Genomic DNA, 23853 nt, shown 5'->3' with positions numbered 1-23853 from the left:
CAGGGGCTGGCCCCTGTTCTTCAGGAAGCTCTGCCTGTTAGTGGACGTTGTAGGGGTGTAAATGAGCGGAGCCTCATTCCGCAATGCAGGAAAAGTCTGAATAATACCACTCAAAGGGGAGCCGGCCTCTCAAAGCCTCCTCCAAGCAGGCTGTTGGGTCCCTACTCTGCACGAGAGATGCATGTGGTAACCAGGAGGACTGAAACACACGGACAAAGACTGGAAACCTGGAGAATTAACACTGCTTGTGTCTAAAGCTGCAGAGAGCTGCTGCTGCCATGGGCATCGAGGGAGACGGAGCACCTCCTGCCCTGCCCAGGGCAAAGGGAAGGCAGCCTGGGTGACTTCAGGTCTCAGGTATGCGGAGTAGCAATGGGACATCAAAGGGACCCGGCTCCATTCCATGGGGCCCCGTGACAGCCTGCTCCAGGTCCCAGCTCCCTGAAGGATGTGCTGAGCGGTGCTTCAAAGCCTGGCAGCAACCTACTTGACATGGGAGGGCTTCCTCCTCTCCGGGACCGTGCTTCCCGATGGAAGAGCTCCTGTTCCTCACCACCGACCCCAGCGCCTGCAGAACACGGGGGTAACTGCACTGGTTTCTGCCTGGGTCAGGGCGCAGCGCAGGTTTCCACACCCTGATAACATCATCCGGCCCCAGCTGAGATTATCTTTCCTTAGGGATAAAGATTGAGGCGTGCAGAGGGTGCAGCACAACGAACTGCTCCTAAACATAGAAGGGAACATCTCTTCGCAGCTGACGCTGTTTACTCGGTCGGGATGAGCAGCGAGAAGCTCGTCTCAGATATTGTGTTCTCCACTGGATGGATTTTCCTGGCTCCAGAAGCAGAGACAGACTTTTAAAACAAACAAACAAACAAACAAAGATCTCTGGCTTCCAGGGATGTTTGGAAGAGAAATTCCAGCCTCTGATCGCTTCTGACACGCGCTCTGGGCCTATCTCTTTAGGATCTGGCCTTATAAGCAGTTTGTTAAAGCCCATTTATTCAGCCCTCTAATGCAACCAGAGCAGCACATGCAGAAATCAGTGACCACAGAAGAGAAGCCTGGCTGAGAGAGCAGGAACAGCCTAAACATCCCTCCCCCCATGTGCTGGGCTGCACCCCCAGAGCGTGAGCAGCAGCTCAGGGAGGGGATCCTGCCCCTCTGCTGTGCTCTGGGGACACCCCCCTGCAGCCCTGATCCAGCTCTGGGGCAGCAGCACAAGAGGGACGTGGAGCTGCTGGAGCGAGGCCAGAGGAGGCCATGGAGATGCTGCGAGGGCTGGAGCAGCTCTGCTCTGGAGCCAGGCTGAGAGAGCTGGGCTGGGGCAGCCTGGAGAAGAGAAGGCTCCTGAAGGGGAGACCTGAGAGCAGCTCCAGTGCCTGAAGGGGCTGCAGGAAAGCTGGAGAGGGGCTTGGGACAAGGGATGTAGGGACAGGCCAAGGGGAATGGCTTTAACCTGCCAGAGGGGAGACTGAGATGAGCTCTTAGGCAGAAGCTCTTCCCTGCGAGGGTGCCCAGAGAAGCTGTGGCTGCCCCATCTCTGGCAGTGCTCAAGGCCAGGTTGGACACAGGGGCTTGGAGCAAGCTGCTCCAGTGGAAGGGGTCCCTGCCCGTGGCAGGGGTTGGAGCTGGAGGAGCTTTAAGGTCCCTTCCAACACAACCCAGTCTGGGCCCTATGAAGCAGTCTGCAGCTCTGCACTGTCAGTGTTTCAGTACAATCCATCTGCAGAAGAACAAGACGTTTTGGGGCTTTTCACACCAAGGCACTCCTGTTGTGCCATAAAGAAGTGGTAAAAAGCCAGTTCCTTTCAAGAAGGAAAAATGTGACCCTGCTGATGGATGTCACAGTAGAAACGAGGCTAAAAGCATGGCTTGGACTTACTGCACTCAGCCTCTGAGCTCTAATAGCCCTGCCTCCAACCTTGCCTTGTGCAGGAGCCGGCTGTGTGGCTGCTGTTTGATCCTGTGCGTATCTCCAGGGGAGCAGCAGTGAAGGGGAGAGCTGCAACCTCCTTGTGCTCAGCCTGCCTTTATCAGCCTGGCTTTTAGGCTGGCAGAGACGTGAAGATGCCAAATCACAGGTCCTGGGCTGGAAACCTCAATCTCCTCCAGCCCAGCACCACCTCAGCTCCCCTTCATCACACAAAGGTCCATCCCAAACATGCCTGATGGCATCGAATCCCCAAATTTCCCCCCCTTTCCCTGGGAAGGGAAACCAGAGATGGAAAAACCAACACTCCCTGCGCTTCCCAGGCTGGGATGTTTCCGCAGCTGTCTGCAGAGCTGCCCAAAAGCTTTGCCCCTGTCAGCAGTTCCTGAGGGTTCCCAAAAGGAAGACGAGAAGCTGGTGAGCAGCGGTCCAGCGGCTGGAATACAGCAGATGAGCATCCCAGCTACCCCAGCATTAGAATTAACTCAATTAGGGAGCCAAAGGAGAGCTCCTAGGAGAAGACTGGGTACCTCCATGGCACACTGCACACAATGCACTACCCTAGCTCTATCCCCAAGTCAAACCCAACACAGGGCTTGCTAAGCCCTTGATTCAGCATCTGACCTTCACCTGGTTTCATCCCCAAGGCCCTCAAAACAAGGCACTGGGATTACAAACGTTTCCAAGACTGGCTTTGACTGGCCCTGCCTAAAGCTTAAGGCTTTTAAGAGCCAGGAAGGTATCATTTTCCCCTCCCAAAGCCACATGTGATTTAGCGTTCCCTCAAATCTGGCTTTGAGAAAAACCTCCAAATATTCCTTGCTTGGAAGTAAACAGGAATTGAGCTTTGCACGAGTTTTAAGAGAAACCGAACGCGATTCTTCTGTCTTCCCAACAGAGACAAAACCTTTGCAGGCACATTCTGCTGCCCGAAAAACCCCTCTCAGAGAGAGGAGGGGAATATCGAATGCAGGGGTTTTCATACCGAACGCAGAGGTTTTCTTGCAGGTCAGGGGGGATGCAACAAAATCTGACCCTTTCCCACCAGGCTCTCCACGCCGAGTTTCCACCCTCCAGTGACACATGGGTACAAGCCCAGTCAAACCCACGATGCTGAGCCCAAAGAGCTGGTTTCGTGCAAGCCTTTGGAGGCGGAGGAGCAATCCCCGCCGGGGAGGCTCCGTCACCCCCAGTGCTGCAATGGCACAGGGGTTTGTGTGCTGCTCTCTTTTACCCAGGAAATCCCTGCATGCTGCGACTCGGAGCCTGATAAAGTGTTGAAAAGGAGAGGCCGTGCCCTCGGAAGCCTGCGGAGCAGGATCACTGACTCACCCTGTGTAACGCTCAGCGATGTCCTTACGCAGCACCTTGAGCAAACAGCGGCAAGATATGAGTGGGGAACACCGGGGGGGGGGGGCTTTGCCCCCTCCTCTCCTCATGCTGCAAACAAGGGTCACTGGAACAGAGAAGCTGTGGCTGCCCCATCCCTGGCAGTGTTCAAGGCCAGGTTGGACACAGGGGCTTGGAGCAAGCTGCTCTAGTGGAAGGTGCCTCTGCCCGTGGCAGGGGGTTGGAGCTGGATGAGCTTTAAGGTCCCTTCACCCCAACCCATTCCATGGCTCTAATTCACCTCGATGCTGGAGGAGAAGCTCTACAGAACCAAGGGTGAGGTCACCCCATGCTCCCCTTCGCAACCACCTCCCTGCTTCTGGGAACTGCAGCCCTGGCTCTGCGGTGCAGGGTGCAGCCGTTGCAAAAGCTGCTTTGCCCTGGAGGTGGCTGGAATCAAACCAGGCAGCACCCACCTCCCTCTGCTTTAATGCTTGTTTGCTCCCAACCCCTCGAAGCGATACCTGCCCTGCAGACTCCTCAGTGACTGCAGTAACAGTCTGGCATCCCACACAAACCAGCCCTGCTGCTCACTACAGAGCTCAGCAGAGAGGGGGGAGATCAGCTCCCGCCGCTGCTCTTCCCTCCAGGAGGCAAACGGAGAGATGGAAATTGCTGTATCAGACGACACGGGGCCATAATAACCGGCTAATTGCAGGGGAGGGATGGAGGGATGTGTGGGGCAGCGCAGGAGCGTGCCCTGGCCCTGCTGAGCTCCACACTTTTGGCTCCAGTCACGCTCCCGTTGCGTTCGCCGCAGCGGGAGGGAGGCGGCTGAGGCATGGCAGACGTCGAAACAGCCCCAAATTACCGGTGTTTCAGGAAACGCTGCTGTGTAATTTGGTGAGCTTGGAGCTACCGCGGGGCTGAAGAAACCTCAAGTGTCCTTTAAAGAGCATCCTGTGGGCACGGGCAGAAACGTCTACTCCAGTAAAGCGCACGAAGCCCAGCGCTCAAGATGTGCTGCAAGGGAAGTGCAGCTCCTTGCTGAAACCCCCAACATCGACCTGCTGGCAGCCCCAGCCCAGCACACAAAGGGATACTGAGTCCAGCTCTTTGCATCTTCCCTTTAACCAGCCCTTCCCTCATGTGCTGCCTTCCCCATCACCTTCCTCTTCAAGCCATCGGTTCCCGCACGGTGCTCCCTTCACACAAGAGCCTGCTTCCCCCCACCTCATTCCAGTAAATCCAGCGCTTAATGCTAAATGTGCTAAATATTTCATGTCAGGAATAAATATTCACCTTTTGGCCTGCAGACAAGCATGAGTTAGTGCTTTGTCATTCCGTGCGCCTTCCAGAATTCAGATTTTACAGCAGATGCTTTTGGGAAAGAGGTAAAATCTGGCTACACAGTGGGAGGACTTAAAGAGACTTTGAAAGCACAGCTTGTATAGACCAAAAAGGGAAGAGGGCATCTTCCAACTCAGGTTTTGTATACAGAATCCTGGTGGATTAGTCCCAAAGGCAAAAGCACAACAGTGGGAACAGCTAAAAGAAGGAAAACTGGAGTACCTGCAGCCCTGCTCCAGCTCTGGGGCAGCAGCACAAGAGGGACGTGGAGCTGCTGGAGCGAGGCCAGAGGAGGCCATGGAGATGCTGCGAGGGCTGGAGCAGCTCTGCTCTGGAGCCAGGCTGAGAGAGCTGGGCTGGGGCAGCCTGGAGAAGAGAAGGCTCCTCAAGGGGAGACCTGAGAGCAGCTCCAGTGCCTGAAGGGGCTGCAGGAAAGCTGGAGAGGGGCTTGGGACAAGGGATGTAGGGACAGGCCAAGGGGAATGGCTTTAACCTGCCAGAGGGGAGACTGAGATGAGCTCTTAGGCAGAAGCTCTTCCCTGTGAGGGTGCTGAGGCGTTGGCACAGGGTGCCCAGAGAAACTGTGGCTGCCCCATCCCTGGCAGTGTTCAAGGCCAGGTTGGACACAGGGGCTTGGAGCAAGCTGCTCTAGTGGAAGGGGTCCCTGCCCGTGGCAGGGGTTGGAGCTGGATGAGCTTTAAGGTCCCTTCCAACCCAAACCCGGGATTCCATGATTCTGTGAACACCTCGGATGGGATGTGTGCCTGCTGGCTGGGATGCCTGGGAAGGAGCTCTTGCCGATAGGTGTCAGCACAGCCTGCCTGAAGCCTCCGAGCAGGACCTTTCCGAAGGCTCCTCAGAGCAACTTCCCAGCTGGCAAGCAATGGGATCGCAGGGGTTTATTTCACTGATCTCAAAACGGGGCTGCCCCTGAAGGTGAACACAGGGAATGCTTTGAGAAAGCTGAGAAAGGAATAACTTGATATAAACCACCGAGGGAGGTCATGGTCAGAGGACCCTCCATGGATAGCAACACCCGGGATGCCGGCAGGAGCCAGGTCAGGCTATCAGCTTCCTCTCCAGAGCAACACATTAATCCTATGTGAGACAACAGCAATGCAAACACGCAGCCTGGGAGGCTGGGGTGCCCGCTGGAAGGGGTTTAATCTGTATTTCCTGAAAAGGAAATCAAACAGAAGGTTTCAGAGATGCTGCGGATGCTCCAACAAATGCCTGGGCTCCACTCAGCCCAATGCGGGTGAGCTGCTACCCGGGTGTCAGGGAATAGTTGGAGCTCTGGAAGGGAAAATTCCTTAGAGAAACCTAAAAAGCTCTTCAAAATCAACCCTGAAGAAGAGGTTTGGAAGGGGACAGGTGTGCAAGTGGATGAAGGAGATGTTTCTCATCATCATCCCAACAGCAGGTACCCAGCTCTCACATGCATGAGACCCTCAGAAGTTCCCAAACTCAGCACCATCAAGGAGACCCAACTCTTCTGTGTCTATATAAGGCCTCCTAACCCCAAGAACCTATTTTTGTGGATCATGGACTCCTTATAGACCCACGGGCTGCAAAGAGTTTTCCCCAATTTTGGAATAACCACCTCAAAAATCCAGCAGGATCTTCCAAGGGCCTGAGAGTCACGTTTCCAATGAGCACGAACCACGCTGGGAAGCACGGTGCATCCAGCAGCCACCCTGTCCGTGCTCATAAACTGGGACCAGGGAGGCTAAAAATTCTCCCCATCCATCCCGGAAAAAGGCCATAGTGGGAAAAATTCCTCTGTTAATCTCTGGAGGAATCTGCACCCAGGGAATGTGTCTTTGGGAATCTAAATCTGACAGGGTTAAAGCAACAAGCTATTTTTCATGTTGCTCTGCTCCATCATCACAGAATCCCAGCCTAGTTTGGGCTGGAAGGGATCTTAAAGCCCATCCAGCTCCAACCCCTGCTACAGGCAGGGACCCCTTCCACTAGAGCAGCTTGCTCCAAGCCCCTGTGTCCAACCTGGCCTTGAACACTGCCAGGGATGGGGCAGCCACAGCTTCTCTGGGCACCCTGTGCCAGCGCCTCAGCACCCTCACAGGGAAGAGCTTCTGCCTAAGAGCTCATCTCAGTCTCCCCTCTGGCAGGTTAAAGCCATTCCCCTTGGCCTGTCCCTACTGGCCCTTGTCCCAAGCCCCTCTCCAGGTTTCCTGCAGCCCCTTCAGGCACTGGAGCTGCTCTCAGGTCTCCCCTTCAGGAGCCTTCCCTTCTCCAGGCTGCCCCAGGCCAGCTCTCTCAGCCTGGCTCCAGAGCAGAGCTGCTCCAGCCCTCGCAGCATCAGGATATCTTAATGCCAGGTAGGACCAGGTGGGATCAGGGGAGGGTGGAACAGAGAAAGCTATGCAGTGAGGTGGTTTTCAGACACAGTGCTCACAAACAGGAGGCACGGGGGTATTTTTCTCCCTGGTAGTAGCAGTCCACATCCATTTCCCATCGCACTGACTGGAGACAGAGTTCAAGAGCTTTACTTCTGAAGCATCTAAACAACCAGTCTCTGCAAGCAGGCAGCAGATTCCCAAGAGCCACAGTGACCTCCTTGGAAGAGGATGGGAATCTTCTAGCTTTTCCTGCCTGGTTCAGTGAAGGCATTTGCAGGATAGATCCTTGCAAACAGCAGATTGCACACACCTTTTGCAATGTGTGTGCTCTACCTCTGCAGCCCTGGCTTCATTCACGCTATGCTGCTGGGTCATGCGTGGTGTCCATCCCAACGGGTAAGAGCTGCACTGCACACAAGTGATGCTGGAAAACAAACAGATCCAGACCAAAAACCTGAAGCAGAGGTTAAACATAAGCAGACAGAGAGGCCACGAGACCAGAGCAGGCAAACCAAAGGGAGGGGAGATGTGTTGCAAACCTAAACCCGCTCGGATTAAGCATCTAATCACCACACAGAGCAATCCCATTGAATCAAACAGCGATGGATTAACGTGCTGGAAGCCAGCCCGCCACGCACAGGCTGTGCTTTGCCAATGGGACATCACAGCCCTTGGCAGAAAACAATCCTTCACCTGCTGAGTTTCTGATCTTTCGCCTCTTGCCCTTGGAATAGTTCACATTTCACACCACAAAGTTCATTAAAGCCACTTTTCCACAGCAGCCAAGCGAGGAAAGGAACAAATGAGCACCCGAGCCCGCCCCACACAGACTAACCAAGGGCCTGAGAGGCACCCCAGCTCCGTGGAGCCTCAGAGCCTGCCAAACCAGCTCCAGGCTCACCCTCTGAAGGGCACTAATGAAGTTTAAACCCGCCGTTCCAGGCTGAATGGGGAGCTCCTGCAGAGAGCAGGGTGTACCTCGCCCTTTCCAAACGCAGCAGACCCAGGTCCCACTCCCTGCAAAGTTGTGTTTTGCAAGAGAGGTTGTTCAAGGTCTGCACGGATGCAGTTTTCCCCCAGGAGCAGGAAGCTGTGCAATGGGATGACCTTGGCGTGCTGTGCTTCGGGATGTTTCTACATGTACCACCAGGCAGATCACACCAGTTTACCAGGAGTCTGCTTCAAAGGATGCACTATGCCTTCTTACTTCTGCTTACATTTTGGAATGGCTTCATCCTCCAGTGCTCCTTGTCACTCCCAGCCCCACAGGACAGAGGATTTGGCTGTCAAAGGCTACTACAACTCTGCACGAGTGGTTACTCATCTCCTGGTAAACCTGTGAGCTAAAAGAGGGGGGGGGAAAACTCAATCTATTTAAATCAGGGAAAGCAATTCCAAGCAACAGCACCCATTCCAAAGGATGGTGTAGAAGGAAGCCCAGAAACTCCTGGCTGTGTTACAGAAGGGCAGTGTGTGATAAGCAAGCTCTGGCCAGGCAGCAGCCTCACCACAATTAAAGCAGTTTCCAATGGGATCAAGTCACCCAGGGCTTAAGGGCTCAAAGAACATTTTGATGGTGGTGGAAAAACCAGGGATTGGTTTTGATGGTAACATGGAAAGTTTTAGCCCTACAAAGGCAGAAATACAGCTACTGAACTGAGAGGACAACGAAAGAAAAAAGAGCCAGACCAGGAAAAGAGCTGGGGAAAAGCTTTCCTCTCCAGGATGCATTGACTACAGAGAGCTTGCATCCCTGTCATTAACCTGTTCCACTTTGAAGCACCAGACACCCACAGCCAGCAGCTGCAGCCCTAACAAGAGGTGTTATTGTCCACCAGGCACCAGCTTTCCACTCCTTTTCATTCCCAGGAGGGCAGCAACTACAATGCGGCTGCAGAGGTGATCTCAGAGCTCAACAGCAAGATTGGCATGGCTTTCATTAAAAAGGGATGTTCATCACTGCACCGAGCTCAGAAACACACAGAATCACAGAATCCCAGCCTGGTTTGGGTTGGAAGGGACCTCAAAGCTCATCCAGTCTCAACCCCTGCCACAGGCAGGGACCCCTTCCACTAGAGCAGCTTGCTCCAAGCCCCTGTGTCCAACCTGGCCTTGAACACTGCCAGGGATGGGGCAGCCACAGCTTCTCTGGGCACCCTGTGCCAGCGCCTCAGCACCCTCACAGGGAAGAGCTTCTGCCTAAGAGCTCATCTCAGTCTCCCCTCTGGCAGGTTAAAGCCATTCCCCTTGGCCTGTCCCTACATCCCTTGTCCCAAGCCCCTCTCCAGCTTTCCTGCAGCCCCTTCAGGCACTGGAGCTGCTCTCAGGTCTCCCCTTCAGGAGCCTTCTCTTGTCCAGGCTGCCCCAGCCCAGCTCTCTCAGCCTGGCTCCAGAGCAGAGCTGCTCCAGCCCTCGCAGCATCTCCATGGCCTCCTCTGGCCTCGCTCCAGCAGCTCCACGTCCCTCTTGTGCTGCTGCCCCAGAGCTGGATCAGGGCTGCAGGGGGGTCTCCCCAGAGCAGAGCAGAGAGGCAGGATCCCCTCCCTGAGCTGCTGCTCACACTCTGGGGGTGCAGCCCAGCACACAGGGGCACACAGTGTCCATTTTGCAGTTCTCCCTTCAAGGGCTGGAAGTGGCAATGAGCTGCACTGAATTTGGAAGCTCATTTTCCAGACCTGCTTCTCCCAGCTTCCCTCCTTGCATCCCCTCTTCTAAGAATCCGTTCTGCTACAAAAACTTTCACAAATGGTGTCTCAGGGACTGTAGCAGTGCCCAGACTGAGAAATGTTGCTCTAGGGAGGCCATTAGCACCGTCAGGGCATGGTCTGGGGGGGGGGGGTGTGTGTGTGGGGGGTGTTAATCATAGAATAATTAGGGTTGGAAAGGACCTTAAGATCATCCAGTTCCAACCCCCCAGCCATGGGCAGGGACACCTCACACTAAATCATATCACCCAAGGCCTCGTCCAGCCTGGTCTTGAACACTGCCAGGGATGGAGCATTCACAACCTCCCTGGGCAACCCATTCCAGTGCCTCACCACCCTCACAGGAAAGAATTTCCTTCTTATATCCAATCTAAACTTCCCCTGTTTCAGTTTTAACCCGTTACCCCTTGTCCTATCACTACAGTCCCTAATGAAGAGTCCCTCCCCAGCATCCCTATAGGCCCCCTTCAGATACTGGAAGCTGCTCTGAGGTCTCCACACAGCTTCTCTTCTCCAGGCTGAACAGCCCCAACTTCCTCAGCCTGCCTCCATACAGGAGCTGCTCCAGCCCCTGATCATCCTCGTGGCCTCCTCTGGACTTGTTCCAGCAGTTCCATGTCCTTTTTGTGTTGAGGACACCAGAACTGCACACAATGCTCCAGGTGAGGTCTCACAGGAGCAGAGCAGAGGGGCAGGATCACCTCCTTTGACCTGCTGGTCACGCTCCTTTGGATGCAGCCCAGGATATGGTTGGTTTCTGGGCTGCGAGCGCACACTGAAGCCGGCTCATGTTCATTTTCTCATCAACCAACACCCCCAAGTCCTTCTCCGCAGGGCTGCTCTGAATCTCTTCTTTGCCCAACCTGCAGCTGTGCCTGGGATTGCTCCGACCCAGGTGTAGGACCCTGCACTTGGCATGGTTACACTCCATGAGGTTGGCATCAGCCCATCTCACAAGCGTGTTGAGGTCCCTCTGGATGGCATTCCTTCCCTCCAGGGTATCAACCGAACCACACAGCTCGGTGTCATCTGCAAACTTGCTGAGGGCGCACTCAATCCCACTGTCCATGTCAGCGACGAAGATGTTGAACAAGACCGGTCCCAACACCGATCCCTGAGGGACACCACTCGTTACTGGTCTCCAGCCGGACACTGAGCCTTGACCACAACTCTCTGTGTGCGGCCATCCAGCCAGTTCTTTATCCACCGAGTGGTCCATCCATCAAATTGATGTCTCTCCAATTTAGAGACAAGGATGTTGTGTGGGACAGTGTCGAACGCTTTGCACAAGTCCAGGTAGATGACATCAACTGCTCTACCCCGTCCATCAGTTCTGTAGCAAAACTGCCTTGGATCACTCCCTACATTACCATGAGGTAAGTCATGCTGCCAGGGGAATGGAGGAACACAGGGTCAGGGCTGAGTGGTTCAGGGATGAGTCTCAGCCCATTCTGGCTGCTCAGAAACACGATGATGCAGAACACAACCCAGGACAGAACAAGCTGCAGCTCTCGGGAGCTCTTCAGACTTGGTGGGGTTTAAATCCACACAGCAGGAGGTTTGTACTCCTCTAATGAGTATTTACCCATGGAAACCCCAGTGATCCCTTGACAGGAAGGTGCTGCGCTGATGTGTGGATGTGGAGGGCTGGATGCTGGCTGGATCACCCCTGCACAACCACCTCCATCCCTTGGGAAGTGCTTTGCTGGGGCTCATGTCTCCTTTCAGCTCCATAAGGCTCACAGCCCTGAGGAGGAAACTCACTCCAGCCCAGGACCAGCATTCTGAGACTTCACCAGCTGCTCTGAGCGCTTGCCCTGGTTTCTCCAAGGGGATGATGAAAACAGGGCTGGGTTTTTTTGGCTCCAGGCAAGGTTTTTGCAGAGTTTTATCAAGGACAAACCGCTCCTCAACTACCAGGGACCACATCTGATAGAAGCACCTGGGGCAGGTGACAGCAGAGCCTCTCCTGCCTGCGCTGGGTTGTTAGCTCTGTTGACACAACATCATCAAAGGCACCTTCCCCTCAGCTCACAAGGGGAAACCTGAGCCTTAAACTCCAGCAGCTCCCACTCAAAGCACTGAGAGAGGGCCTGGGGGAAGAACAGAGCCAAGAAGAACCAACAACCAACGTGGGAGAGGGCTTTTTGCACACTTACGGGGTTGGGTTAAGGCTACCTGGGAGGTTTGCAGGGCAAACTTGAGGCTGATGGGCTCTGCTCATTTACAGGCTAAAGCAGGGAGCATCGGCTGCTCTGATGTGGCTGTGCCTTGACACTGAACATGGACAGAGGGGATCAGAGCATTTAATGAACAAGGTTTACCTCCAAGGCTGGTTTTATCCTCAAATCCTGAGCGACATGAACAGCTTTCCCATCTCCCAGCGAAAACAAAGGCAGCGTGAGTGCAGGGAGAGCAAACCACCAGGAAACAGGTCCTGGAGTCCCACCTCCCTGGCGGAAGGGTGGGCACATGGAGAGCCTCCCATAGCAAACAGGAAGAGCGGAGCCACGAGTCTCCTCGAGTCCCCTCATAGCACAGTGGGATCTCACAGTGGGAAAACACACAGCACCAAGGGGGGAACTGGGGCCTTTCCAGCTCTCCTGCCTCCCCAGGTACCTGGAGAGGAGATGGGACTGTGCTTGGCTGTGGGTGATAAAGCAGAAACAACAGGGAGGATGTGCAGATCCTGCAGAACTTCAGCTCACGTTCCTCTCCCTCAAAGACCTGCTCTTTGTAACACCATTCCTGACTCTGCCAGCACAGCAAGAGGCTTGGTTTGGGAAAGAAAAGCTTTCCATCTCTGTCCCTAAGCCCCTGGGAGCATGGGCAAACCTCCTGGCATTTTTCTCTCTGGTTTATAAAAGGTATTTCCCAGTTTGGTGCAGGCAGAGGCCAAGTGCAGGGCTCCTGAGGAACATAAACTAACAAATACAGGAAGGGAGAAAGTCTGCAGGAACACAGAGTCTGGAACAGCACAGCAGGCCAGAAGGAAAACTGCCTGCGGATATGGATACACCTCGAAGTTATCCCCTGCAGCCCAAGGAGGACACAACAGGAGAGAGATGATGGGGAAGGTCCTGGGTCAGTGCTGGTGGCCGAGGCAGCCTCTGCCAGCAGCATTCATTGCAGAGATGGATGGGATCTCATCCAGGGTGCTTCACAACCACATGGAAACAGGACAAACCTTCCCTGCCACCAGCACAGCCTGCATCGGCCAACTCCAACCCCACGCCAAAGCCTCCACGCTATGGGAACCCCAACATCTCCCATTGCATGAAACCCTGGCACTCCCCATCCCAAAGGGGTTTGGTTTCTTCCCTGGCTGTTTCAGCTGCACAAGAGCTTGTTTTGGGGGGAGCACCAGAGGATTATTGCCACCAAAGCCACCCTGCGTGCGCCCTCGCTGCGGGAGCGGCGTGCTGCAGCTTGAGTCAGAGTGGAGACTAACCCTTGCCTCCAGCTGCATCAACAGACTCCAGTGTAAACCACCTCCAGCCCTCTCTGTCAGGTTCTCCTCTGTGCAGATAGGCTCCAAGTCAAACAAGTGCCCAGGTTAATTATGCAAATCGAGAGAGAATAAAGCAAGCATCCCTAACACATGGAGAAAGGCTCCTGCCTCCCAGGGACCACCTACCCTGGGATAACATTGCAGCCTTCCCACGTAATGCCAGGGCCATTAATTACAGCTCTCCTCCTGCTCTGGCAAGGCTCCTGTGTGGGAGTGGAGGAGGTGGAAAACAGCTCCAAAGTGGCCAAAAGAGCTTGAGGGAGAAGGGTTGAGAGGCATTCCTGTTCACGTGCCTAAAATAGAGATCCTGCTGCCTTTACGCCCTCCTTTGTAGAGCGTTGAGCCCCACCAGGAAAAAGCACTATATAAAAGCCAGGCGTTGACTCTCTTGTTCTGCACCAGCCTAATAAGTCCAAAGTCAATGCCATTGTTTTAGATCTAAGCACAAAAATACTTTGAAACCTCAAAAATTAGGGTTTTTGGAAGCAATTATCTCCCTCCTCCTCTCTGAGACTAAAAGCAACACAGGCCAATTACTGCTTTGAAGGCTAAACATTTACTGCTGGGTGAAGTGCAGCAGCTCAGGCTGGAGAGGAATCATCCAGCTCTGATGTCATCTCATGCCTACAAGGAAGAAAACCCAAAGGAAAAACAGGTATGAACAAACAACAACAGAAAAGCCCTTTGGAGAGGGGAAAGGATGAAGTGGGTTCAGCTCACCCGTGTCCAAGGCATTTAGTGTGGCCCTGGCACTGTTCTCCCAGTCGCTTTGGGTAGCCCTACCCAGGTCTCATTAGATAAGATGCTCACGCTTAATGAGGGTGCAAGGAGAGTGTGAGCCAAGCTCTCTGAGCAAGAACTGGCCTCGTGGAAGAGCCGGTGCCTTATCCTGGAGCAAGACCTACCCTATAGAGTCCGTAGGGGCAGGTGTGGGAACTCCTCAAGCTCCAGCAGCAATTAGCCTGCACACAGCAAGGGTTCATCCATCAATGTCAGCTCTTGTAAAGAGTAACAGCCCTCCTGCCTTATTTAGCTCTGACTCCTGAGTTTCAAAGCTCTCAGCTTTTGCCCCCTCCAGCCACTATTCTTTCCCAGGCAGCGGATGCCAACCCTACGGTTAAGGGCACCAAGGGATAAAAAGAGAGCAGTTATGTGTAAGACACAAAAAGGAGAGCAGTGATGTGTAAGATACAAGCAGCTATGTGTAAGATAGCACCAGGGGCACAAGCAGGGAGTGACTCATCTCCTCTGCAGACCAAGGAACAAGAGCTCTCTGTTTGGTGAGCCTGCCTGAAGTTTCAGTTGCGATCCCATCTCGCTCCACGCGCTCGTGACAGCATGCAGAAAGATTTCCTCAGGGGATCTTCCCATGGGACTTAACTCTGACACATATTCCCACAGGACTCGTTCTTTACAAAGTGTAATCTGTTAGTAAGGCACTGGGAATCTGACTCGGTGAAATACCAAGAGGGTGAGTGAGCGGAGCTGGGTGCCGGCGGCTGGAGCCATGGACACGACTGCGAGTCGTGCCCCGCATTCAATGCGACGGAAGAACTCGCTGGGCTGGAAGAATAGATGTCCTGGGTCAGAGCAGAGGTCTGCATGGCCCAGTATCCTGTTTATGCTACCCATGGCCTCTTCTCCACCCCTGAGCACAGGGAGATTGCTCCAGCAGGGAAGGGGGAAGAGTAAGAGCCAGTTTTCACATACATGCAGGCTGTGGTTGCTTTTCTCTCAGTCCATGGCTGGTTAATTCTCACATGCAGTGGATGGGCAGATGCAGGAGTCAAACTATGCTGGGTATCAGTCTGCACAAGCAGCCATCAAGCACTGAGTTACATGTTAACATGTCAAAGTGACAGCCCACCAATTCCCAGAGGACACCAGGATGCAGAAACATCTGGATTTGGGAGGACTTCATATAAGGGAAAGAAGTGTCAGACAAGAAAATACGACTTTAAATAATAACTGAATAGAGTACAACGGAGGAGGATCTGCACCCAAGCAGACACATCAGCAAGGAGTGGCCGCTGGATGCTGAGCTCCTTTTCTTCCTCCTACTCTTGGTTGCACATCAAGCCTTCACTGCAATCACTGCTTTAACACTGACTTTCCTCCCGCAGTTCTTCTGCTTGTCTCCAGAGTTATTTCAGTCAGACTGAGAAGCAGAAGGAAAACAAGCACAGTGTGTGTGTGTGTGTGTGTGTGTGAGTGACATGGGGAGTCCGAACCCCAGGGTGGGAAACCAGGGCTGGTGTTTTCCTGCCCTGAGCATGGGGACTGCAGGAATGTGCCTGCTTTCCCACGCTGTGGGTAGCCCGCACGGGCATGTCTCCTCCACTCCTCAACATACCTGAGGTGGCGGCTACCAAGGTTATTAAAGAATACAAATCTCTCGGCTTTGAGACATCCATTATTAACAAAACAGGCTCTTGTGGGCACAGGGAAGTGTCACTCATCCCGCACGGCACGAACCGGCACCGAGATGCTCCTCCAGACAAAGAGGAACAACCCAGCACAGTGCTGCACGTACAAGGATACTGAAGTCTGTGGCCAAAACCAACCCCAATATCACCTGAAAACTGGTCAGATAGTGATAAAACACATGGGGAAACCCAGCCTGAGAGCAGCCATCGCAGGGCTGAGGAGGGTTTTACACGTTTGATAGTGACATTTCTCACCTGAAGCCAGGGGCCGGATCCACTCCTTGCTGTTCAGGTCGAGTCTCCAGAGATCGTTGAAGGCAGCGTTACAACTGCTCTGTGTGCAGCCACCAAACACGTACATGGACTGGTTAGAGTCGTAGTAACACGCACCTGGAGAACAGAAACACATCAGGCAAGGCCCTGACATTTGTGTTTTGGGGTGAAAAGAGAGATCAGTCTCCCCTCGGGCAGGTTAAAGCCATTCCCCTTGGCCTGTCCCTACAGGCCCTTGTCCAAAGCCCCTCTCCAGGTTTCCTGCAGCCCCTTTAGGCACTGGAGCTGCTCTAAGGTCTTTCCGCCTGTTCCATACAGAACAGCAGATGGGCTGCCCCAACTTCAATAAAACCACGGGCCAGCTTAGGGATATCCCTGAGCAGCATAAACCTCCAGCAAGAACCTTATCCCCTCAAGCAGAGCTGCTCCTGAAAGTGCAAGGAAAGCTGCCTTAGTAGCCTGCAGTTAATGAGATCAGCTATGATTAGCACTCAGCACTCCTCCCTTCTCTGAGCTCATTTCTATGATGTCCAGGGTCACCAGATGAGACTAAGAAACCAGCCTGTGCACCCAGCCCTTCACTTACTGCTTTTTCCAGATCTGACAGCATTTCACAGAATTATTTGCGTTGGAAAAGCCCTTTCAGCTCATCCAGTCCAACCATTCCCCAGCACTGCCAAGGCCACCACTAACCCATGGCACTGAGGCCTCGTCTCCACGGTGTGTGAACACTTGCAGGGACGGTGACTGCAGCCCTGCCCTGGGCAGCCTGTTCCAATGTCTGAGCACCCTCTGGGGCAGGAATTGTTCCTCAGCTCCATCTAAACCTGCCCTGGTGCAGCTTGAGGCCGTTTCCTCTTGTCCCATCCCTTGTTCCTTGGGAGCAGAGCCCAGCCCCTCCTGGCTCCATCCTCCTGTCAGGCAGTTGTAGGGAGCGATCAGGTCCCCACTGAGCCTTCTCTTCTCCAGACTGAACCCCCCAGGTCCCTCAGCCGTTCCTCATCAGACTCTAGACCCTACTTTCAGCATCACTGAAACACATCCTACACAAGCATTCCCTCTGCTCCTTATGGGAAAGGATTAGGCAGCGAGATGGGGAACAGGGAGGGAACACAGCACTTGATGGCCCTCCAAAGATACCCATGGAAATAAAGAGCGTTTGGCCCCAAACCAAACTCTGCAGGAAAAAGAAATTATATGCAAGTGTCTGCCTTTGGCAGTGCCCCATGGCACCCAGGCACCTCTGCTGGGAAATACATTAAACATGAGAGCAGAGAGGACTTGCTCAGCTTTTCTGCCTTGGAGGATGAGTAAGATTCAAACGTGTTCAGAAAGTTAAATCCCTGCAGCTACAAAGAGGATTTCCCAAGTTCTTCATTTCCCTCCTCAAATACAACGAGCCCCATTGACTTTATAGAATCCCAGCCTGGTTTGTGTCGAAGGGACCTTAAAGCTCACCCAGCTCCAACCCCTGCCACAGGCAGGGACATCTTTCATAGAGCAGCTTGCTCCAAGCCCCTGTGTCCAACCTGGCCTTGAACACTGCCAGGGATGGGGCAGCCACAGCCTCTCTGGGCACCCTCACAGGGAAGAGCTCCTTCCTGCAGTGCTGGTCAGAGCTGCTCTCCAGTTCAACAATAAAAATAGATTCAGATGATGTGACCTGAGGGGACACGGGATGCTCGGAGCTTGCACAGACAGAAAGGCTTGTTTCCCTTTTGGAAACAGCAGCCAGAAAAGAGAAGAAATGGAGCCTATAAAAGGAGCATCTGGAGCAAAAGGCTGATAACCTACTTTTGGTAGCAAGAGAAAAGGGCTCACAGCAAATCCCCACGAGAAGTCCCTGCTCTCAGCTTTGCTCTAGGCCAGTACAAGCACGTCCCTGGTTTCCAGTGATCCAACACCACAGCCTCACTTTTGCAGGCTGGAAGGTGGTAATTCCAGTGTGGAATTGCTGTGTAATACATCCCACCCCTACGTACACCAGTGACACTCATCCTGCTGCGCACTCAGCACCATGCTGGGACACGATGACACCTGGTGGTCTTTGCTGAAGGTCCCATGGTCTGATCCCCTATTGAAAAGCCAGCAGCCCTCATGCCCTGGGCTATTAGGGATGAGTCCAGGGTGCTTTGCTGACCACCGGGTAGGAATGGGGGAGCTGGGGATATGGGATGTGCTCACAGGGTGAGACCACACAACCTATCCCTATCTACAGTGTCCTTATGTGCAACTGAACTGTCTTCATCGCAGCCCACATCTTGGTGAAGGATTTAATACCTCTAGCACCACAGCCCATCGCTTTGGAGCTCTGTCTGGGTTGGAGGATACATAAATGATGGTGAAGTGCATGTGCCTGGCACTGGATTGAGGAAGAAATCACGATGAAGAACAGTTTTAGTGCTTTAGCTGCTCCCTGAGACTCAGCCCTGCCTCATTTTCACACAGCAGACCCTTGGAGGTCACCTCCACCCAGCACAGGGTGAGGTGCTTCACACCCTAAGCCCATGCAGTTAACACCCAGCACAAAGCAACACTGGGGCTTTTCTACTTCACCTTTCAGGAACGGCTTAGTTCCTTTAGAAATCTAATCCCCACCTCAAGCATGCCATGGTGAGAGCCTCTTCCTCCTCCCCACACCAGCCCCTTGGCAAGCTCAGCCTGCACACCGCAGCCCAGCTCCTCTATTATGTTGGAGGGGAGGTGGCAGCATTCTTCTCCTCTATTTGGCTTCAAACCCCAGGCCAGCCAGGCAGGCACCATGAGGCATTTTAATCCTAGACTGAAAGAAGTCAAACTTACTGTGCCTTGCTACTCCTTGTAAAGCTGCTGAAGCTGAGGAAGGCAGACTGGTTTGGGGAGGAAAAAGGACATTAGGGGTCAAGGAGGAAACAAAGCACAAGCAAAAGCTGCAGTTTAAACCAGGCTTGCAAAGGGGTAGAACAAATCAAGGGAGGAGGGTGTGAGTCCCTGGTGCCCAGAAAAGGGTGAACACTGGATTTTGGGTTGATTTTTGTCAAGTGCCAGTAAAATTCAGTGTCCCCCATGTTTCAGTACTGCAAACACACAGATCTGTGTAACTGGAAACGAGGGCAAGAAATATTTGGGCTGTTTGAAGATGCTGATACCTGAACAGAGCACAGATGCAGCTGGATTTGAACGTGTTCCTCTTGGCCCTCTGTGCTGCACCATGAAGCATCAGAGACCTTTGCCTGGAGCATGAGATAACTGAAAGGAAGATCAAGTGGGAAGGGAAGACTGACTGCAGAGCACATGCCCTTTGTGGTACCTGGCTTTTTAAATGTCGAGTACATCAAATAAAGTCACCTGAGTTCAAAGGCTGCATTCCCCATTGGAGAGAGGGGAAGGAGTCAGCTTGGCTATTGGAATCCCAGTGCAGCTAAAGGCTGACAGCCCTCGGTGTCGGCATTCCCAGGAGGAGCCGGCCAAGCTGATGCTACAAGCGTTGTACATCGAGCTGCTGGCACTGGGATTGGAGGTAACCTCTCCACACCCAACCACACTTGGCACCGGAGCCATGGATGGTGGCGCCGAGGAGGAGGGGCTGCAGATGAAAGCTCCAGGTCCTGCTCTGCACCAACCACACGGGCGTTGTGGCATGATAAATACCCAGCATTGCTCACAAAGCCCAGCTCCACACCCCTTCAGGGGGAAAAACCCCACCAAGCCACCTCCTGATGCTCTAAACCACCATTTCCCTGCTCCTTGCAGTGCAGGCACTCAATGTAATCAAAAGGCAGGGCTCCATTGAGCAATGCTGGGTGATACGAGAAGCTCTGGTGTAAAGCAGCCCATCCTGTAAACCAAACAACATTCCGGCTTCCACCTCGCCCCTGCCTCTCAGGGTGAAGGCAGGGAATTGCTTTTGTTAGTCATCACGCTGCTGCCACTCTCCCCAGACTGCACGGAAAAAACAGAATCAGGCTTTAAAATTAGTCACTCTTCCATCAAAGGATCAATATTCCTGGCACAACAGGCGGCATTCCTCTGCTGCTTCCCCCTTCCTGCATTCCTCCTGACGTGGCATTCTGACCGGGGCCAGTTATTTAACCACATGAGTCACTGCCCTGCTATGATGTTTGTAGGTTCATACTTTAGGGCTAAAAAGGAATTAGATGACTCCTGCAAACATCAGACCTGGTGGTCGGCTCCAAAACCTCCATGGGAAGTGTTTCTCTGGCTGAGATGGGACACTTAGACCTGAAAAGCCAACATCATTGCTATAGGCTGATGTTCTGCAGCTTTAAATCCTTCATTAAAACTACAGCTCATCCATGAGGCTTGTTATCAGTTGTGTGAGCTTTGCCAAACGCTCCCTCCCCACGAGACCAGATGAAGGGAACATCCATTCATTATTCCTTATCAAACGGTTCTGCTGTTCCTCCCTTCGGAACTGAGAAGACATTTTGACCTCCAACTGTTTAGAATTCTCTTCCTCGTCCTTTTATGCTCCGTAAGAGCATTTGTGGGATAGTTCTAATAAATCCTGGAAGTCAGACAGCCCTGACCACTGTTTTGGTGCCAGCTCCTGCTGTCTGTTGCCTTCAGTGGCTCGTGCCTGGGAGATGACGTCTTCTACATGAACTGGTGCATTACTCACCCCTAGAAAGGGATTTATGAGTCCCAAACCTCCTGTTCTTATTCACCTCAGCATCTCAGTAGTTTAGGTTTAAAGATTCAGTTGGAGTTTCTGCAATGAATCATTTGCAGCTTCAGTTTAATGCAGGAACCCAGCAACATGCGATGCTTTGGTGGACGGAAAGCAGCTACTGCAGATCTGCTTTAAAAAATCCCTTTAAATCAGCAAACAAGTTAATCCAGATTAGCTTTCTGCACACAAAGTGCATTAATAACGCTTGGGGAGCAACTGAGGGCTGACCAGAGCCAGGACAGCATCAAACAGAGAGGCTAATCCAGATGACATGCTCCGAGGGCAGCGGCTTTAGGGAGACAGCTCACGTTGGAGGGAGCGTAACAGCAAAGCCCCCAGTGGGCAGCAGGATAAACTACAGAGCACTCAGGGTCTTTGGAGCAGTACCGGGGCCTATTTCAAGAATTCCCAGCCAGCCTTAAAGCTCGCAGGTTGAAAAAGGCTGCAAGAACTGAGAGGCAACACACTCGGATTGGGAAGTCATTAACAAGTACTTTGTGAACACTTCACACCAAGCTCCGAACAGTGGGGACCTGCGTTCTTCAGGAGGACAAGGAAGTCTTTAAAGAGCTCCACAGCTTCACCAGAGATTCCTGCAGTGTCTTCTGGGGATGGAAGCCTTGTCCTATGTGACCGTGCCACCAGGCAGAGCAGGCTGAGGCAAGTTCTATTTCAGTATCAATTCAAGGCCAGGTTGGACACAGGGGCTTGCAGCAAGCTGCTCTAGTGGAAGGTGTCCCTGCCTGTCGCAGGGGGGTTGGACTGGATGAGCTTTAGGGTCCCTTCCAACATAAACCAGTCTGGGATTCTATGATCTTTTCCTCAATAGGAATGCTTTTTGCTGTTCTCTTGCAGAAACTTGGAAGCAGGGTGAAACTTCACCCATACATAAGCAGTGTGAACTGAATCACTTCTATGAGCAAATACACTCGTGTCTCATGTGTGGCTGTGTTTTAATCTGAAGGAAGCCATACTTGGCCCCCTACAAATCCATCTCCTGCATCTGTGAGTAACAGATCTGCTGTAAAAGCAGCCAGCACATGCCCCAAGCGTGGTGAGTGTGCAAACTCAGGGGTGTTGATTTAATGGCCTGAGTCTAGCAGCTAAGTGAGGTTTCTACTGAAGAAGGCACAAAGCTCAGGCTCAGAGTTATGGGAATAAACCCGCATGTAAAATACACAAAACCATCTTCTTCCCTGTGAGGGTGCTGAGGCGCTGGCCCAGGGTGCCCAGAGAAGCTGTGGCTGCCCCATCCCTGGCAGTGTTCAAGGCCAGGTTGGACACCAGGGCTTGGAGCAAGCTGCTCTAGTGGAAGGGGTCCCTGCCTGTGGCAGGGGTTGGAGCTGGAGGAGCTTTAAGGTCTCTTCCAATCCAAACCATCCCGTGATTCTATGAAAGCCAGAAAGCCAAGATCCCACCCCGGCTCCACAGACATTCCCAAGGAGCAATGAGCCAACAACAATGACAAGCAGCTACTAAATCCCCATCCCTGTGCAAAGCATTGGTGTTGGCAGAGCTGTGTGTTACGGTGCTGCAGTGACAGGGGTCTGCAGCACTGCTGGATCCCAAGGGATGCAGCACAAACCCCTGGCCTGCAGCGTCCAGTGGCAAACCAGGGTGAGCAGAGCTTTCCCAGCAGGTACTTACTGTGTGAGAAGCGCTGGGTGATGGGGGTGCCAGGGTAGGGGTAAGTGCGGCTCTCCCACTGAATGTTTCCTTCTTGCACTGCTTTGATAAAGCCGTGATAGCACTGATGGGCCACGCCTGGGGAGAAACGAGACAGCAGCAAAATTGGGGCACATTAGGAACAAACTGTGCCTGCACAAGCAGCGTGACAGCAGCTAGAAAGAGCTCCTGTATTTAGACAAGCTGAGAGCTGGGCTGGGGCAGCCTGGACAAGAGAAGGCTCCTGAAGGGGAGACCTGAGAGCAGCTCCAGTGCCTGAAGGGGCTGCAGGAAACCTGGAGAGGGGCCTGGGACAAGGGCCTGGAGGGACAGGCCAAGGGGAATGGCTTTAACCTGCCAGAGGGGAGACTGAGATGAGCTCTTAGGCAGAAGCTCTTCCCTGGGAGGGTGCTGAGGCGCTGGCACAGGGTGCCCAGAGAAGCTGTGGCTGCCCCATCCCTGGCAGTGTTCAAGGCCAGGTTGGACCCAGGGGCTTGGAGCAAGCTGCTCTAGTGGAAGGGGTCCCTGCCCGTGGCACGGGTTGGAGCTGGATGGGCTTTAAGGTCCCTTCCAACCCAAACCAGGCTGGGATTTTGTGATGAGTCTACAATTATAAATAAACTGGTGGGAATTTGGAGGATTACAGAGAATAGAAAATAGGGATTGGGTGAACGTGGCAACGAGCAATGTTCACTGCACCAACTCGCTGTGTTTCTGCTATCCGTCCCCTCCAGCCTGGCAAACAAAGCCTGTTTGGGAAAGGTCAGCACGTGTGATGCCTCAACAGGGCTGGTTTTCACTCTCCTCTGCTGCAGCTGAGCCCTGCTGTCCCCTAATCACACCTCGGAGGAGCTGCTGCCCTTCCCTTTACAGACCTTCCAGGACAAACAACCTGCACCCTCTTAAAACCAGCTCTGGTCAGCCTCAGAGCTGTGTATGGAGCACACGTAGCTGTGAGTGTGCTGAGAGCGGCTGGATCCTGTTCCCTGCCCACAGAGGAGCCTCTGGAGGAGTTCTGTGACTGCATGAAACCTGGTGGCTTCTGCTCCACTACAGAGGATGCCATAACCTGCCAAGAGACTCTGCCAAGGATCTGCTTACTGGAAGCTCTGCTGGGAACAGCCCCGGTAAGGAATCACACTCTGGATACAAAGCAGGAAGTTTTATTAATGAAACGCAGGGTCCTCAAGCAGCTGGTCCCGGAGAGTGACGCAGGAAACAGGATCTAACTATAGGATTTGATAGCAGATGTATCCTGACAAACAGGAAAAATTAGCCAGGATTAAAGGAATCAATGCTTTACCTCGAGTGACCCCTCGCAGGTTGCACTTACACTGCCCTTTTGTGCTGTGATGGCCACAGAACCAGTACAGCTGCCCTATACCACACATCCCCTGGGATGGGGGACTCCAAGGACAGCTCCAAGGCCAGGCTGTGCCTTGGACTGCTCATCCCTCCCCTCCACTGCAGGGATGTTTCCCACAGTCTCTTTTGGGGTGAATCACAGGGTGTTTGATCCCAGCTGCATCCTTTGCATCTCTCAGGCTGTTCCAGGAACAAGCCCTGGGTGAGAAAGTGCATCCCAGGCAGCAACTCAAGGGCTGCTGACACTTGAAATCATAGAAT

At 53.3% G+C, this 23853-nt stretch overlaps 1 protein-coding gene across 1 annotated transcript in view; it reads right to left on the bottom strand.

Moving 5' to 3' along the window:
* The window catches only part of FBXO42 (F-box protein 42), a 51154-nt gene that overhangs the window by 8953 nt on the left and 18348 nt on the right, over nucleotides 1-23853 (bottom strand). Inside the window, exons 3-4 of the mRNA XM_062623621.1 lie at nucleotides 22210-22326; nucleotides 15873-16007 (exon numbers count right to left, since the gene is read on the bottom strand). Coding sequence (XP_062479605.1) covers nucleotides 15873-16007; nucleotides 22210-22326 — 252 coding nt within the window. The remainder of the gene's footprint in view (nucleotides 1-15872; nucleotides 16008-22209; nucleotides 22327-23853) is intronic.

The sequence above is a fragment of the Pezoporus occidentalis genome, unplaced genomic scaffold (genome assembly GCF_034315485.1).
Source record: "Pezoporus occidentalis ecotype Australia unplaced genomic scaffold, CSIRO_AGI_Poc_V1 ctg255, whole genome shotgun sequence".
NCBI lineage: Eukaryota > Metazoa > Chordata > Aves > Psittaciformes > Psittacidae > Pezoporus > Pezoporus occidentalis.
The sequence above is the reverse complement of the archived record's forward strand: the minus strand, read 5'-3'. Positions and strand labels throughout refer to the sequence as shown.